Here is a 13,542-nt window from a genome sequence, read left to right as displayed (position 1 = left end):
TTTCTTATCCTGCTCTAACCAGTTGATTCCAAAGTACAGTATCCCTGGCAAATGAGTGTATGTTCTGAGGTACATTCATGGATGGGACTGCAAGCAACAATGCTTCCAATTTAGTACCATGAACTCAGGGAGGGATAATTATTTATCCCCACAGAGTGCAAACAGTTCAATCCTATTTATGCTTACCTACATATAATTCCTTCTAATTTCAGTGAGACTAATTCACAACTAAAAATGCATGCAATTCCACAACTTTCAAGCTTAATCCTAAACTGTAAGGCTCTTTTCTGGTTTAAGTTTTTCATAATCCTCCCAAGTAGAAAAGTACATACAAGAGTGGATCCCTGACCAGCCTTTGCCAAGCATTGTTTTGAACTTACCACCTCTGTTCAGATAAATCATAGTCTGTTGGATCACAAATGAGCCTATAAGCTTACGCATACCCTCCTCCCCCTGTGTACCCAGCTAACTTAACACTTGCTGAATTGTTAAACAGGGGTTTCCTGTAACATCAAATGTAAAATACAAAGAAACCAGGTTATCAAACCAGGATTAAACTGTGGCTTGATATTTTGCCTTGCTGGAATTACTTAAACCACAGTTTTCCAGTTTAGATCTCACAGGAAACAGTCATTTAAGAAACCAGGTAGCCAGGCACATGAGGGGGACTAGGAAAGAGGAAGGCAAAGAAAGCATGCACAAGTTGACTGTGTCACTCATGGTTTAACAAACTGTGCTTTGTTTGGATTATCTGAATTGGGCCCATGTGAGACACCAAAATTCTTTGCTAAAGCATGTTCCATTAGCAGAAGTCAAATTATCACTGAATTGAGTGAAGTTTCTGTTCTGTTACCTAAACTGAGCATACAGGTGCCAACAGCACTTCTCTTATGAACAGCATCTGTAACTGTAACTTCCTCCCCCTCCCGAAAAGACCCCCACAATTCTCTTATGAAAGAGGAGGCTTTTATTAAATCAGGTTCCTAATTAATACTCTGAACAATTTATGAAAAAGTGTTAAATTACCTCTATATTTTTTTTATTTTGTGGGTGCAAGATAAAATGAACTTCCTGAAGAGACATCAAATTCTTCTTGCTACTGAACTGAAGTACTTCCTCAAACATCACTTTAGCAACTTCAATGGCTGGAAAGGAGAACCCGCCTGCCCCAATGGCTGGGAATGCGACAGAACTTAAAGCCAGCTCTTCCATTCTTTCCAGGCATTCTCTCATAATGTCTTTAAGCTTCTGTAAAATATATAGCAGATATCTACAAGTGTTAAATCCATTAAGGCCAGAATAATGTCCTCTGTCTTTTTTCCACTCACCTGTTTTATTATTGAGAGCGCATCAATACCGCAGAAAGGACATGTGCAAATAGCTTTAATTCAAGGTTAAACTAGACATGCCAGGGCGGTCATATGTGGTTTATTCACATCTCCCCTCTGTACATATGAAACAAAGAAAAAGGGACTGGCTTTTGAGGAGGGTTTTTTTCTTTACACAAAAAAGAATGCATTTTCTAATGGAAGCTAAATTCTGCCCCCTCACTGGCCTTGTCTCACTGTGTGACAAATACTTTTCTTCACAGCCCTGTTTTGAAGTTACAACAGTTTGAGAAAAAACTGCATGTGTGCAACAAAGCAAGACAGGGAAGGTCAAGGATTGTGAAGAAAATGCATGATTGCCCCATTACATCTAGCTTAGCCTTCAGAGATATTCTGCATATACAGAAGAAACTCCCCTGGGGCTGTAACACTTCAGAACACAAATGGACTGGAGTAGCACATGGGTGAATGTTCTCCAGTGTAAAAACACAAACACCATCCATCAAAACTTCCCTGTATGCCTGGGAGATGCGAAGACTTCCCTGTATTCCATAAGCAGGGAAGCTTTGGCTTGGGTAGAGCCTTTGGTATGATTTCCCGCCTACATAGCAAATCAGGGCAGCCCCAGAAAACCTGCCTCACATCCTTTTCTTCTGAATAACCGGACAGGACTTTAGGAGCCTGGATAGACAGTTTCCACCTTTCTGAACCTTGCAATACCATGAACAGTGTACTCTAGCCAGCACTTTTCTTCTACACAGTTGACAGAACATAGCAAGGAGTGTGCAGGCTTCCCAGGGACAGCATGGGGTCCTAAAGAAAAAGATACCCATCTCTTCTTTCAACATTTTCTGCACTCCCAGCTGTATGCTGCAGCAGGATTGGGCAAAAAGCATGATTTACAGGGTGGGGAATACTGAGGCTCAAATTCTATCCAACTTTCCAGCCGTGACCGTGATAGATGTAACCGTGTCAATGAAGCATATGCTGCATTCCGGGGTGGCGGGGCAGTCACAGAGGCCAACTCAAGGTAAGGCAACATTTTTCATTTAACTTGGGACTATACTGCTGCTGCATTGACACTGGAAAATTGGACAGGAGTGTGTTCTGGTAGACCACCTAGTGCCTGCAGGCTGACGGGATCCTTGCACAGAATCACGGGTAAGATGCATCTTGGCTTGCTCCAGGAAGGCATTTGTCAAGGAAAAGTGCATAACTAGGATTAACCCAGATGAGTTATGCCTTAACTATTTAAAGATCCTAGTACATGCTCTTCCTTTGTAAGTACAGTATCAAAAGAAACATTAGTGGATCACATGTTTTAAAAAGGAAAGCGGGTGACATAAGACTGAAGTCAATCACTGCACTATTATATTAGATCTCACCTTTCCTCTACATCAGCGGTCTCCACCACTGTATTCCAAGAAAGGCTTCCCTGACACAAACAGAACACTCAGTTCTGCTGGGGAGCCTCCCTACTGTGATGTCAATCTCCCCCGAACTGCTTGGGGGCCGGCTGCATCTGCCCAGAAATCTGGGCACAAAGCCTGCTGGGGCAACTGACCTGGAAGCAACTGGCCAGCGCTCAGTTTGGGGGAGATCAGCAGCATGGTAGGAAATCTCCCCAGCAGAATAGAGTGTTCCACTCACTCAGGATTGATCCAGCCGTGTACCAGATCTGGCCAGCAGGACAGGGTATGGAGAACCCTGTTCTACATGGAACTTTAGCATTTCCCAGGCAGTCAACCATTCAAAAATGGATCAGGCATAGACTGCTTAGCTTCAGCAAAGTGGCTGTACCATGTGTCCTCAAACTATGCCCTGGAAACAGCTGTTACGTGAAAGCACAAGGAACAGCCACCAATGAGAGTAAAGGAAACAATTCTGAATCCAGCCCACTGGGCATAGAATGGTTATTGCATCCCTCCTCCTAATCATTATTCTTCAACAACAACACATCCTTCTTTGTGACTCATGAGGTTAGTGTTCCAACAGAACTAATGCTCTTTAGAAAGTGAAACAGAGAATTACCTTCATGGCATTTCCTTTTCCATCCCATGAAGGAAGAACAGCATGGAGCACAAACCTACAGGGCAGATCATGTCCACCAGTTTGGACCACAGAGCCAGCCTGAACTCCTGATCCCTGGATTGCTTGATCAAACTCAGCTTGGAGCTTTGGTCCAGCCTTCTGCAGGAGAGCTTTAGAAAGTGGGCCGGCACCGAGCTTCAGATTAGTGCCAATGGTGCTTACAACGACGTCCGTCTGAAACAGAAACAATCTTCAAGTCAGACTACATATAACAAAACATAAACTGGCTGAAAGTCAATTGGATTGCTAACTGCAGAATATTCTTAGGAACAAAGGATGCCCAGGGATGCCAAACATAAGGCCCAGTGAGCCGCAGTATATCTGCCTCCCATTACAATTGGGCTCTCCCAATGTAAATAACTGGATTCTCTCATATCTTGAAAATTATGAACAAGATTTGCACATTTTCTCTTGTCATTTGCAGCTAATGAGTTTCTATGTGAGAACAAAGTGCTTATTTCTGGCCATCATCTGCTTAATGATGTCACTTTCTGCTTAATGATGTCACTTCCAGCCCTCAGCAGGCACCATGAATGCTAACTTTGGCCCTCTGAATGAAACGTTTGACATCTCCCCTTAACAGTGCACAGCCGTGCAAACATACATAGGGGTCAGAGGGAGCAGGAATGCGACTACACCTGTTGAATATTTTTTGTATCACTACTTCTCCATCAACATTACAAAGACTACAACAGGAGATGGAAGGCAGTTTAAAACTTATGCGATACTTTACACTGACATTATCCTACTATCCATTATCCTACACTATCCTACAGATTCCTAAGCTCTCTCTTTGAACAGTTTTGCCAACTGATAATTCCACTCCATTGCTAGGAGAAACAGAAGATAGTTGGCTGGAGGCACTGCACACTAAGTCAGCTGGCATTATCCTTCTCATCCATCTCATTAATGGACCCATAGTGCCTCATGGCAAGGGCTGGTGGAGGAAAGGATCACAATCAGAAACAGGAAACCAACCAGATCAGCAACGTTACTGGCACTTGACAACTTGTCAAAGTTATAAAAAGGGTACTGAAAAGTATAGAGAAGGGTACAAGGAAACTGCAGAGAAACTAGAAAAAAATAATTTCCTATCCATCTTTATTTGTATGTGTGAGAGAAACATAACTAAAACACTATAGACTGAAAAGTTTGTAATAAAGTCCCCCACCCTCTACTCCCCAGAGCAGCTCTTGAGAACTGGGGGACCCTTCAAAATGGTATGAGGTACAGGGATGAGGGGAATCAGCACAAACCAGGCAGAGACACCTTCCATTCATGCAACTTAGGAAACAACCCCATGTAACTTTTCCGTACAGGTCAACATGTTCCTAAAGCAATGTGTGAAAACAGGCCAAGAAAGGTACCTCTTTCTAAAGCTAGAGTTCCCAACCCGTGGTCCACGGACCACTGGTGGTTCGCAGCGCCCCCCCCCCCGTGGTCCGTGAAGTCTCTGGTGAAAAAAGAAAAAAATGTCCTTCCAGGAAGAAAAAAGCCTCTTCAGTGCCAGCAGCCAATCAGAGCAGCTCAGAGCCTAGCCTCTCCTGCCTCCCCCCTCCACCTCCCTTGCCTCCTTGTCTGCGACAGACAAGCAAAAAAGTGAAGCGCAGGTGGCTTGTAAGGTGCGAGTGCATTTGTGTAGCCTCGTGGCTCAGTTGCATACAGAGGAGAGGTGCCCTGCCGCCCACTGTCTCCATTCCTTGACCCTGTGCCTTCAGGTGAGCCCTGGCAGCCTGGTTTCTCAGGAGTCAGATCAGGACTCCAGCCAGTCTAGGAAGTCCCTCTTGCGGGTGGGCAGAGGATGAGGGGGGCCAGAGGAGGAGGAGAGGGGCCTGAGAAGGGGGAGGAATGGGAATAATGAGGAGGAGGAGGAGCAGGCTCCCAAAGGCATCACTGGTTGGCTGGGGGAGTTTCCCTGGGAGTGGGTTACTCTGAATATGATTTCCCTGGGAGTCCGGACTCCAGCTGGCCAGGAAACACAGAGGAAGGGAGTTGGAGGCAGTGTGGCAGCAGGAGAGGGGAGAAACAATATGCTCAACCCCCATCCCTGGTACCCCCTCCCCAGCTGGCAGGATTGGGCCCCCTGGATGTGCTCTTCTAACACCTGGGGTGGAGCAAGGGGTCCAGGCAACCAGGTTTTAGCACTCCTTTTGGAGAGGGAAACAGGCAGCATCTCTGCTGTCTTACTGCAAGCTGCCCACCTGGGGAGAAGCAATCCCAGAAGTTGCAGAACAGGCACCACCGTAGCCAAGTACAGCAGGTGTAACCCCTGACTCGTCCTCCTCAGAGAGCAGCAGCAGCTTTGTCCATGGGGAGCCCTCCCCCACCCCACACTTGGCCAGTTCCCCTATCTCCTCAGATTGCAATCCTATGCATGCTTACCTTGGAGTAAGCCCCATTGACTATAATGGGACTTACTTCTGAGGAGACATGCCTAGAATGGGGCTGTTAGTCACACTGTGGCTGTGATGGACTTCTCCAGAAATTTCTCCAATCCCCTTTTAAAGGCATCTAGTCTAGACACCATCACCACATCTTGGAGCAAGGAGTTCCACAGACTAATGGCAGAGTAGGCAGCTGCTGTTTTGTGGCTGCAGCCTACCTATAGGCTTGCTCACACTCTCTTCACTCTAAACAAAGTAGTCCACAGCTAGAGCACGACAGCAATTAGAACAGGAAGTGAAGAGAGGCTTTTCCCCCCCCCCCAAAGACCTCGCAGTGCACACCAAAAGGACTTTTCTTCCTGAGACATGCAGCAGCCATTCTGAGATGTTGCTCTGAGTTGGTGCTTCTCCTTCAGGACCAACCTGCCTAAATTGTGTTGAACACTTTCCTAAGGACTCTGGACTCACAAATGGGGGGGAGCAGGGCCAGGGCTATGTGACAAAAGGAACTGTGCAGGGATGTGTGTGCTTTCTGTTGGCTCATTTAACTACCTTGCATGACTTGTCTATAATCCCCTTGTGCTTACCCTCTCCCTTTTTGAGGTGTTTTTCCACACTTAAAAGAGGCAAGGGCTGTGCGTAATGTGGTCTGGCGTGGGGGAAAAGAGACTGGATTGATTTGGGTGGGTGTGAAAACCTCTGAGTTGGGGGGAAAATTATTTTGTGTTCCATGTACTCCATGTAAACCCAAGATTTTCACAGCTAGTGAAGCAAATGCAAGCACAACCATCACATTAATTAATAATCTTCTTATGTATTACAAATTTAATTGTATTTTTTTTGTGCGAGGGGGGGTTGCATGTGGTCCCTGCCGTCTCCAAATTTTGCCTTAGTGGTCCCTGAGCTCCAAAAGGTTGGGAACCACTGTTCTAAAGCAAACATTATGGAGCACATCTCCGATACTGAGAAAGCTCTCTATGGATAACAGCCTTGGAATCAGCTAGTCAACATAATAAGATTTTGGTTAATCACAAAAACACAAGTATATTCTTTTAATCTACCCTCAATGTGAAATATGGAATTTGTAGTAGGACTATTAAAATTTATAGTAATGTCAAATGTATCCTTCAACAAGGGAAGCATAAAATCTACTTGTATCTGAAAATGAATCGTATGTAAATGTATATGCTTACCGTAGCATCTTCAATTCCTTTGTGCTGAAGTATGAGTTTCAGGCCTCCAGAAAAAGTCACAGTCTGAAGACTTTCTCTAACATCTTCGGAGTGTTCAACCATTGGGGAAGGATCTGGAAATGTGGACTGGGGTGGTTCACTTCTGAATACTTTATTCAAGGCATCCGTGAAAGCCTGAACTGTATTGTCTGCTACATCCACAAGGCATATTCGTTGCAAGCTGCCACTCTCAGAAGATTCTTCTAAGGCTTCCTTGATGGCTGTTACGATCGAGTGGGCACACTCATTTAGTGGAAAGCCAAAAATCCCAGAGCTCACAGCAGGGATGGCTATAGAACCATGATTGTAGGTTTCTGCCAGCTTTAAGCATTCCCGCACAGCTTTCTTTAACAATAGTACACATTTTTCTTTTTCAGATTTGTCCCACCTTGGTCCCACTGCATGAATCACCTGTTTACATGGAAGGTTCCAAGCATGTGTGATAATTGCACGACCTGGCTTTAACCTGCCATGCTTCCTTATCAGGTCATCACATTCTCTTTGAAGCTGTGGGCCAGCCGCTCTCGACAGCGCATCTGCAAGGCCACCAATGTGCTTCAGGTCTTCATTTGATGCATTGACCACAACATCGACTGGATAACGGGTCAGGTCTCCCTTATGAACTTCTACTACAACACCATCTTTCAACTTTATTTCAGCACACGGGTGCCCAATTCTTTCATTCATTTCTCCACTATCTTCTGCATCTTCCTGCAGTCTGAGCAAACAGTTATAGACTTCTTTTGCTTCAATAATGTAAGTCTTTGCTCGGATTTTGAAAAAGGCTTTGACTCCTGGTTTATCAAATGACACACAAACAGAATACACTGAAGACAGCATCTGCTCCACCTCGGTAGCTGCCTTCAACACTTCCTCTTTAGGTCCACTTAGGATAACGTTCTTGCATGTAGCCGGCTGACCAAACTCAATGTTCAGACCTCTTTTCCTAAAGCCATCCAATGCATTACTGTTTTCCTTCTTCATATACTGCACAACACCTATGGATTTTGCAGACATTACTTTCCGCATGTAGGTGTTTCTATTAACAAAATCTGAAAGCTTCGGAAAAACATCTGCTACCGTCTTTGTATAACCAGCTATGTGCACTTTAGCATCTTCTCCCAAAACAAGACAGTCATCAATAATTACAGAATTTTCAGCAGAATTGTACCTCCTCTGTAATTGCTGTGTTAGCTCCTTCCATTCCTTCTTCTTGATGATTTCCTGGTCCTCCAGAGCAATGCATTTATGATCCAAGCCTTTCTTCATCTGTTCTTCTGCTTTCAAGAAACCTTCAGGGGAATGCCCTACCAACACTACAGACTCATGCGTAAGTTCATAGGCAGCATTAATTTTATTTGAGCCAAATATGGCCACCGATACCTTTTTGCCATCTGCATGCTGTAAGAATTGCAAAATGTGAGGATGAACATCAACTTTTTTCTCCACCATATCATGTAATTTCTCCAGCAGGTCACTTTTCATTTTATACACTTCTGCAGGCATTCCATGCAGCTTCATCAGCTTTGCTGAAGCGTCATAAGACAACACAAGGCCTGGATTCAGTTTATAGACGTTCTTTTCTAGCAAAAGGCGATGCAAGACTGCATGTTTTCCCGGGGCAACAGACAATATCTCTTCTATGGTTTCCTTTGCTCTTTGTGCTTCTTTGGTCAAACTGTCTACATGTTGCTTTACATTATCCACACTGAAGACAAAACCAGCTAGGACAACGGTTTCTTTGGAAAGATCAGGAATGGCCAAAACTTTATCCTTTATCAAAGTATTTTTAACGGCTTCCCAGGCTTCTGGGATTATTTTACAGACAGCAGTCTTGAACTTTGACATGATGCACACAAACTCTGAAGAAGCTTTAGTTTTCCAGTCCTTGATCAATTTCAGCCCAGACCTTCCTTGTTCAGATAAAGCAACTGATGGGTGCATTGTGACTTCAGGATGTTCGCACTTAATTTGGGGCCAGGTTAGCTCACAGTAACTCTTTGACATTTCCAGATCTATTTCTTGGAGAAGTCTGTCTTGTGTCTGTAGAAACTGCCATACAGGAGGCTCTAAAGGGATTTTGAACGGCTCCGGCATCTTAATACGTGGCCTCTCCTTTCCATACAGAACTATATCCAAGGAAATGTAGTATGGATAAACCAGAATGGGTTGCTGACAAAAAGAATGCCGCTTGCCCAGTATTGCCTGCACATCTAAAATCATTGAAACAAAGCACAATAAATATTCAGAAAATTCAATCAGAAGACCAGGAGGAAACACTAGAAATCCCTACAGCCAGTGGCGAACCTAGCGGGGGTCAAGAGGGGCAAATGCCCTGGGTTCCACCCCTCCAGGAGCACCCCCGTCAGCCTCACCCCCCCACGAGCCTGTTTGTCTTTTTCTTTTAAAGCAAAACAATTCGGCAGCTCCACCAGCTTCTTTCACTTAAAAAAAAACCTGATGGAGGGGATAGCTCATAATCACTGCCTGAGAGGCTGCAAGGTGCTGCCTCTCTGGCACCAATTCAGCGCCAGACTGGGCCACCCCCCCTTCATAGGAGGAGATGAAAGAAGTCCTAGAACATCAGCGCACTGGGAGCTGCAATTCCTGCACTCTAAGCAGCCCTCTCCTCCAGAGGACAGGAAAGGGACTCCCAAGCAGAAGCACACCAGGAGTGGTTCTGTGCCTCTCTGAGGACTGCCTCTCCCCTCCCCTTTCTTTCAAAGGGGGGGGACAGCCCTCTAGTCAGCTGGGAACTACTCCTGCAGCCACTCTCCACATGGTTTCAGGCCACATCTGAGGTCATCCCCCCTCTCCTCCCCTTGAAAGAAAAGGGAAGAGAGGGACGGCCCTCAGCCACGGCAGGAAACTGTGCACCCCTCCTTTGAGGAGATGCATGCCACTTCCCTGGCTGCGACAGAGCCTTTTGCACCACTAAGCAGTGTGAAAGGCTCCACTGAAGCACACTGGGGCCACTGAAAGCAGCGCTCTTCTCTGTTCAGGGCACCGCTTCCAGCGGCGCCAGAACACTCCAGTGGAACCTTGTGCACCACTTAGAAGCAGTGCAAAAGGTTCCATCAGAGCCTGGCCTGCCTCTTTCAAAGAGAGAATGGAGGGGACAGCCGCATGGAAGTAACTGCAGTGACGATGACTTCACTGCAATTACTTCCGGGTCACAGGTGGGGGGCACGGCCAAATCAGAGGTGGCCCCAGGCACGAGAAAGCCCAGGATTGCCTCTGCCTACAGCCATATTTTTGGTCATGCAGCACAAAACTGGATGTTTGAGGATGCTTCCCCTTGAGCCTTCTCCTGAGTTTGTGTGATTAGTTCACAGTCTGCCCTGAGAACATAATGTTTCTCCTAAATGTTTGTGTCCCAATTTTTTTCTCAACTTTCATCCTCATTTTAAATACAAATGGTTCAGTAAGCTTTCAATGGCAAACCACATTAATTTGAACTAATGCAGTGTCATTGATTCAACTGAAAATAAATGAGGGCCATTTTGCAAAATCTTCATGATTCAGTCCAACTGCAGAATGCTGGTTTAGAGAATTCTGAACTTTTTGAGTTTCACATCTCTTGAGTTCAGAAATATTAAGTCAAAAACAAACTGTTTTATCTTAATATGCTTTTAGCCTTATATGCTAGAATTTTATTTTTTCTAAGATCTGAAGGAAGCACTTGACTTTTTCATACCACAGCATAAGAGAAAACACTTCTGCATTACAAAATAAACCTAATGCTCTGGCTAATCAGGTGAGAGAGTAGGCAAAGTCCAGACTAAAAAGGGCTGAGGAAGGACTCCAATGAGAAACAACTCTGGAATTCATCTTCAGCCAGAAACCATCTCCTGCAGAAAGAGCTGTTGCTAGGTAATCAGCATATCCTGGAGGAATGTGTTCAGCTTGGAGGATTACACATTTTGCGGGCCTGCACTATGGTCACTGGTTTGGAGCTACTGCTTCCATCTCCATCATGATCCTGACAGTTCATTTGGGCAACACAGCCTTCCTCTGGCTTGCTGGTGCAAGGACAGATGATTCGATGTGCTTGACAAATACTTCTATTCTTCAATCAAGCCACCTCTCTCTCAACTATCTTTTAAAGGACATCCCAAAAAATAGATAATATTACCTTTGTGGTCACAAAAAGTTATGATAGCAGACTTTTCAGGCAACATTTGAATATTAGACACTTCTCCTCCTCCGTGATTTGGATTTTCAAAATACAGAGTGATATAATCTTCTTTTGCATCAGTAGGAATATTTTCAACTTTGATCATCTTTGTCAATTCAAGAGGCCTGGCAGTAATTCTGTATTCTGTAAACCTGCGATTCTGGACACATCTGTCGAGAAAGTTTGCAGCATCTGAAAACAGGAAGTAAGAGATGTCTTTAAGAAGAAAAGAAAAAACTCTTGACCATTCACAGATTAAATTACAATTTTCGTATATGTGCACAGAGGACAGAACAACCACCAGTGGTCGGTATTCACGAAAATTTAATAAAACCTCCATATTTAGGAACAGCAAACTTCTGATTAGGGCAGGAGGTCTGGTCTAGAGGGTAGAGCCTCCATTTGCCTGAAGATTAACATCCACAAGGTCGCCAGTTCGAGGCCACCGGCACCGTGCGACCTTGAAGCAGCCAGCAAGCTGCAGCTGAGCTGTTCCATCTGCTCGGAGCGTGGGAGGATGGAGGCCAGAATGTTAAACCAGATCGGAGTGTAACATCTTGAATGTGGTGGTTCTTGAAAGAGAGAACCTTCTTTCAATTTGTAAAAATCCCTGCGTGGATTTAATAAGCCTGCCTGTGTAAACCGCCTTGAATAAAGTCTTGATTAAAGACCAAGAAAGGCGGTATATAAATACTGTATATTATATTATTATTATTGGTTGCTGTGGACAAAAAAAAACAGATGATCAATGCCTCCATGCCTTTCTAATGACCTTTCAGAAGCATCTTGGTTGTTTTCAGGGTATGTGCACACCATGCCTTCAACATTCACCCCTTGTCTCCTTGGATCTCTTCATTTTTGGTTCATGATCATTTGCACTTCTGAGCAAGATACATGAGGCAGTGCAAGCAGCATCAACCAGGTCTCACTTCTGGTCTAAGGGGGTTTTCAGCACATGTGAGCAACTTCTAACCATGGGGAGGGAAATTACCTTGTGGTGGAGAGAACTGAGTAGCAGCTCCTTCTTCTGCCTGCCTTTCTACTGGAGAAAAATGAGCAGTCAGTGGATGCTACCATTCTAAGCACTGCAGGTTTTGAAGAGGGTGCAGGGCAAGAAAGAGGAGTCTTCACTCAAAGCTCACCTCTTGTAGGTAGGGAATAATGAGACCGTTTCTATCCATTCCTTCTTCTCATCCTGCACTCCTTTCAAAGCCTGCAAGAGTCTGATCAGGTGCTGGTGGGCCCACATTGCTACCCCAAGGCCACTGTGGCACATGGTCAACCTCTGATACCTCCTAGAGCAGGGGTGCTCAAACCTAGACCAAGATGGGGGAGAGAGGGAGATACAGCCAATGCACTGGGAGAACCCAACTGTCACCTGGGTCACCTTTTCAGTGGTGCTGCTTCTGCTGAGGCACCAATTCACAGAGTACCTCAGAGCTGCTAAGCTGTGATGTGGCACATATGAAATGCATATGACACCCCTGGCTCAAACAATGTTTAAAAAACAAATCACAAAATTTAATGACAGCTTAAAGCACGATCTCATCTAATCCAAAACATCATAACAAAAGCAGCAGTTGCAACAGCAAAAATAGTAATTAAACATCAAACACAGTAAAACATCACAATCATTAAAAGCCTGGGCAAGCGGAAAGATCTTTACCTGGCACCTGAAGCGCCTCTGTGTGCAGCTTAAGAGGCAAGCAGGTATGAGAGTAGCTTAAACTACACAACCCAACACATGGCAAATGATCAGGATTCAGGCAAGCCTTTAACTGAGGCTAATAAGAGTGAACTGAGCGTCACAGAATTAGAAGGAATGAAATCAACAGAATCTGCAGTTATAAAGCAATTAAATATGGAAAGCAACTGTGCACTGAATACTATCCTCTATAAACAATCAACAGCCCAATCCTTCCCTAACTAGAAGTGCAGGAGTTCGGCCTGTCTCGTATCCAGAGTGGGACTGGGGCCAGTTGTGGCTCTGCCAGGGGCAAGAGGAATGCATTCCCCTGTGCCACCTCAAGAGGTGGTGCAATTCTGAGCAGCCTGGAACTGCTCAGGGCCACCCAAGACCAGAGTTAGAATCTGGTACAAGTGCTGGATCCTGGCCCCACCCCCAATCTCTGCTACCTGTTCACCACCCACCCTCCCCCTGCCGTGGAACACCTCTCTCCCCCCCACCCCCACTTCAACCTGAACTAGCCAATGCAGGCTTACTGTATGTGCCAGCCCCGCGGGGCTTGGTCCAGCCTCCCTATCAATAAGTGGCACAAAAGTGTTTTACAGCTGGCAGAAGGGACTTGTGCTGGCCCATCATCAGGTCT

General features: G+C 45.2%; 1 protein-coding gene across 1 annotated transcript in view; it reads right to left on the bottom strand.

Moving 5' to 3' along the window:
• The window catches only part of PARP14 (poly(ADP-ribose) polymerase family member 14), a 32,713-nt gene that overhangs the window by 13,984 nt on the left and 5,187 nt on the right, over positions 1-13,542 (bottom strand). The window contains exons 5-8 of the mRNA XM_066611847.1: positions 11,171-11,404; positions 6,997-9,248; positions 3,360-3,593; positions 1,027-1,248 (exon numbers count right to left, since the gene is read on the bottom strand). Coding sequence (XP_066467944.1) covers positions 1,027-1,248; positions 3,360-3,593; positions 6,997-9,248; positions 11,171-11,404 — 2,942 coding nt within the window. The remainder of the gene's footprint in view (positions 1-1,026; positions 1,249-3,359; positions 3,594-6,996; positions 9,249-11,170; positions 11,405-13,542) is intronic.

This window comes from Tiliqua scincoides, chromosome 1 (assembly GCF_035046505.1).
Source record: "Tiliqua scincoides isolate rTilSci1 chromosome 1, rTilSci1.hap2, whole genome shotgun sequence".
NCBI lineage: Eukaryota > Metazoa > Chordata > Lepidosauria > Squamata > Scincidae > Tiliqua > Tiliqua scincoides.
This window is presented reverse-complemented; position numbering and strand designations above follow the sequence as displayed.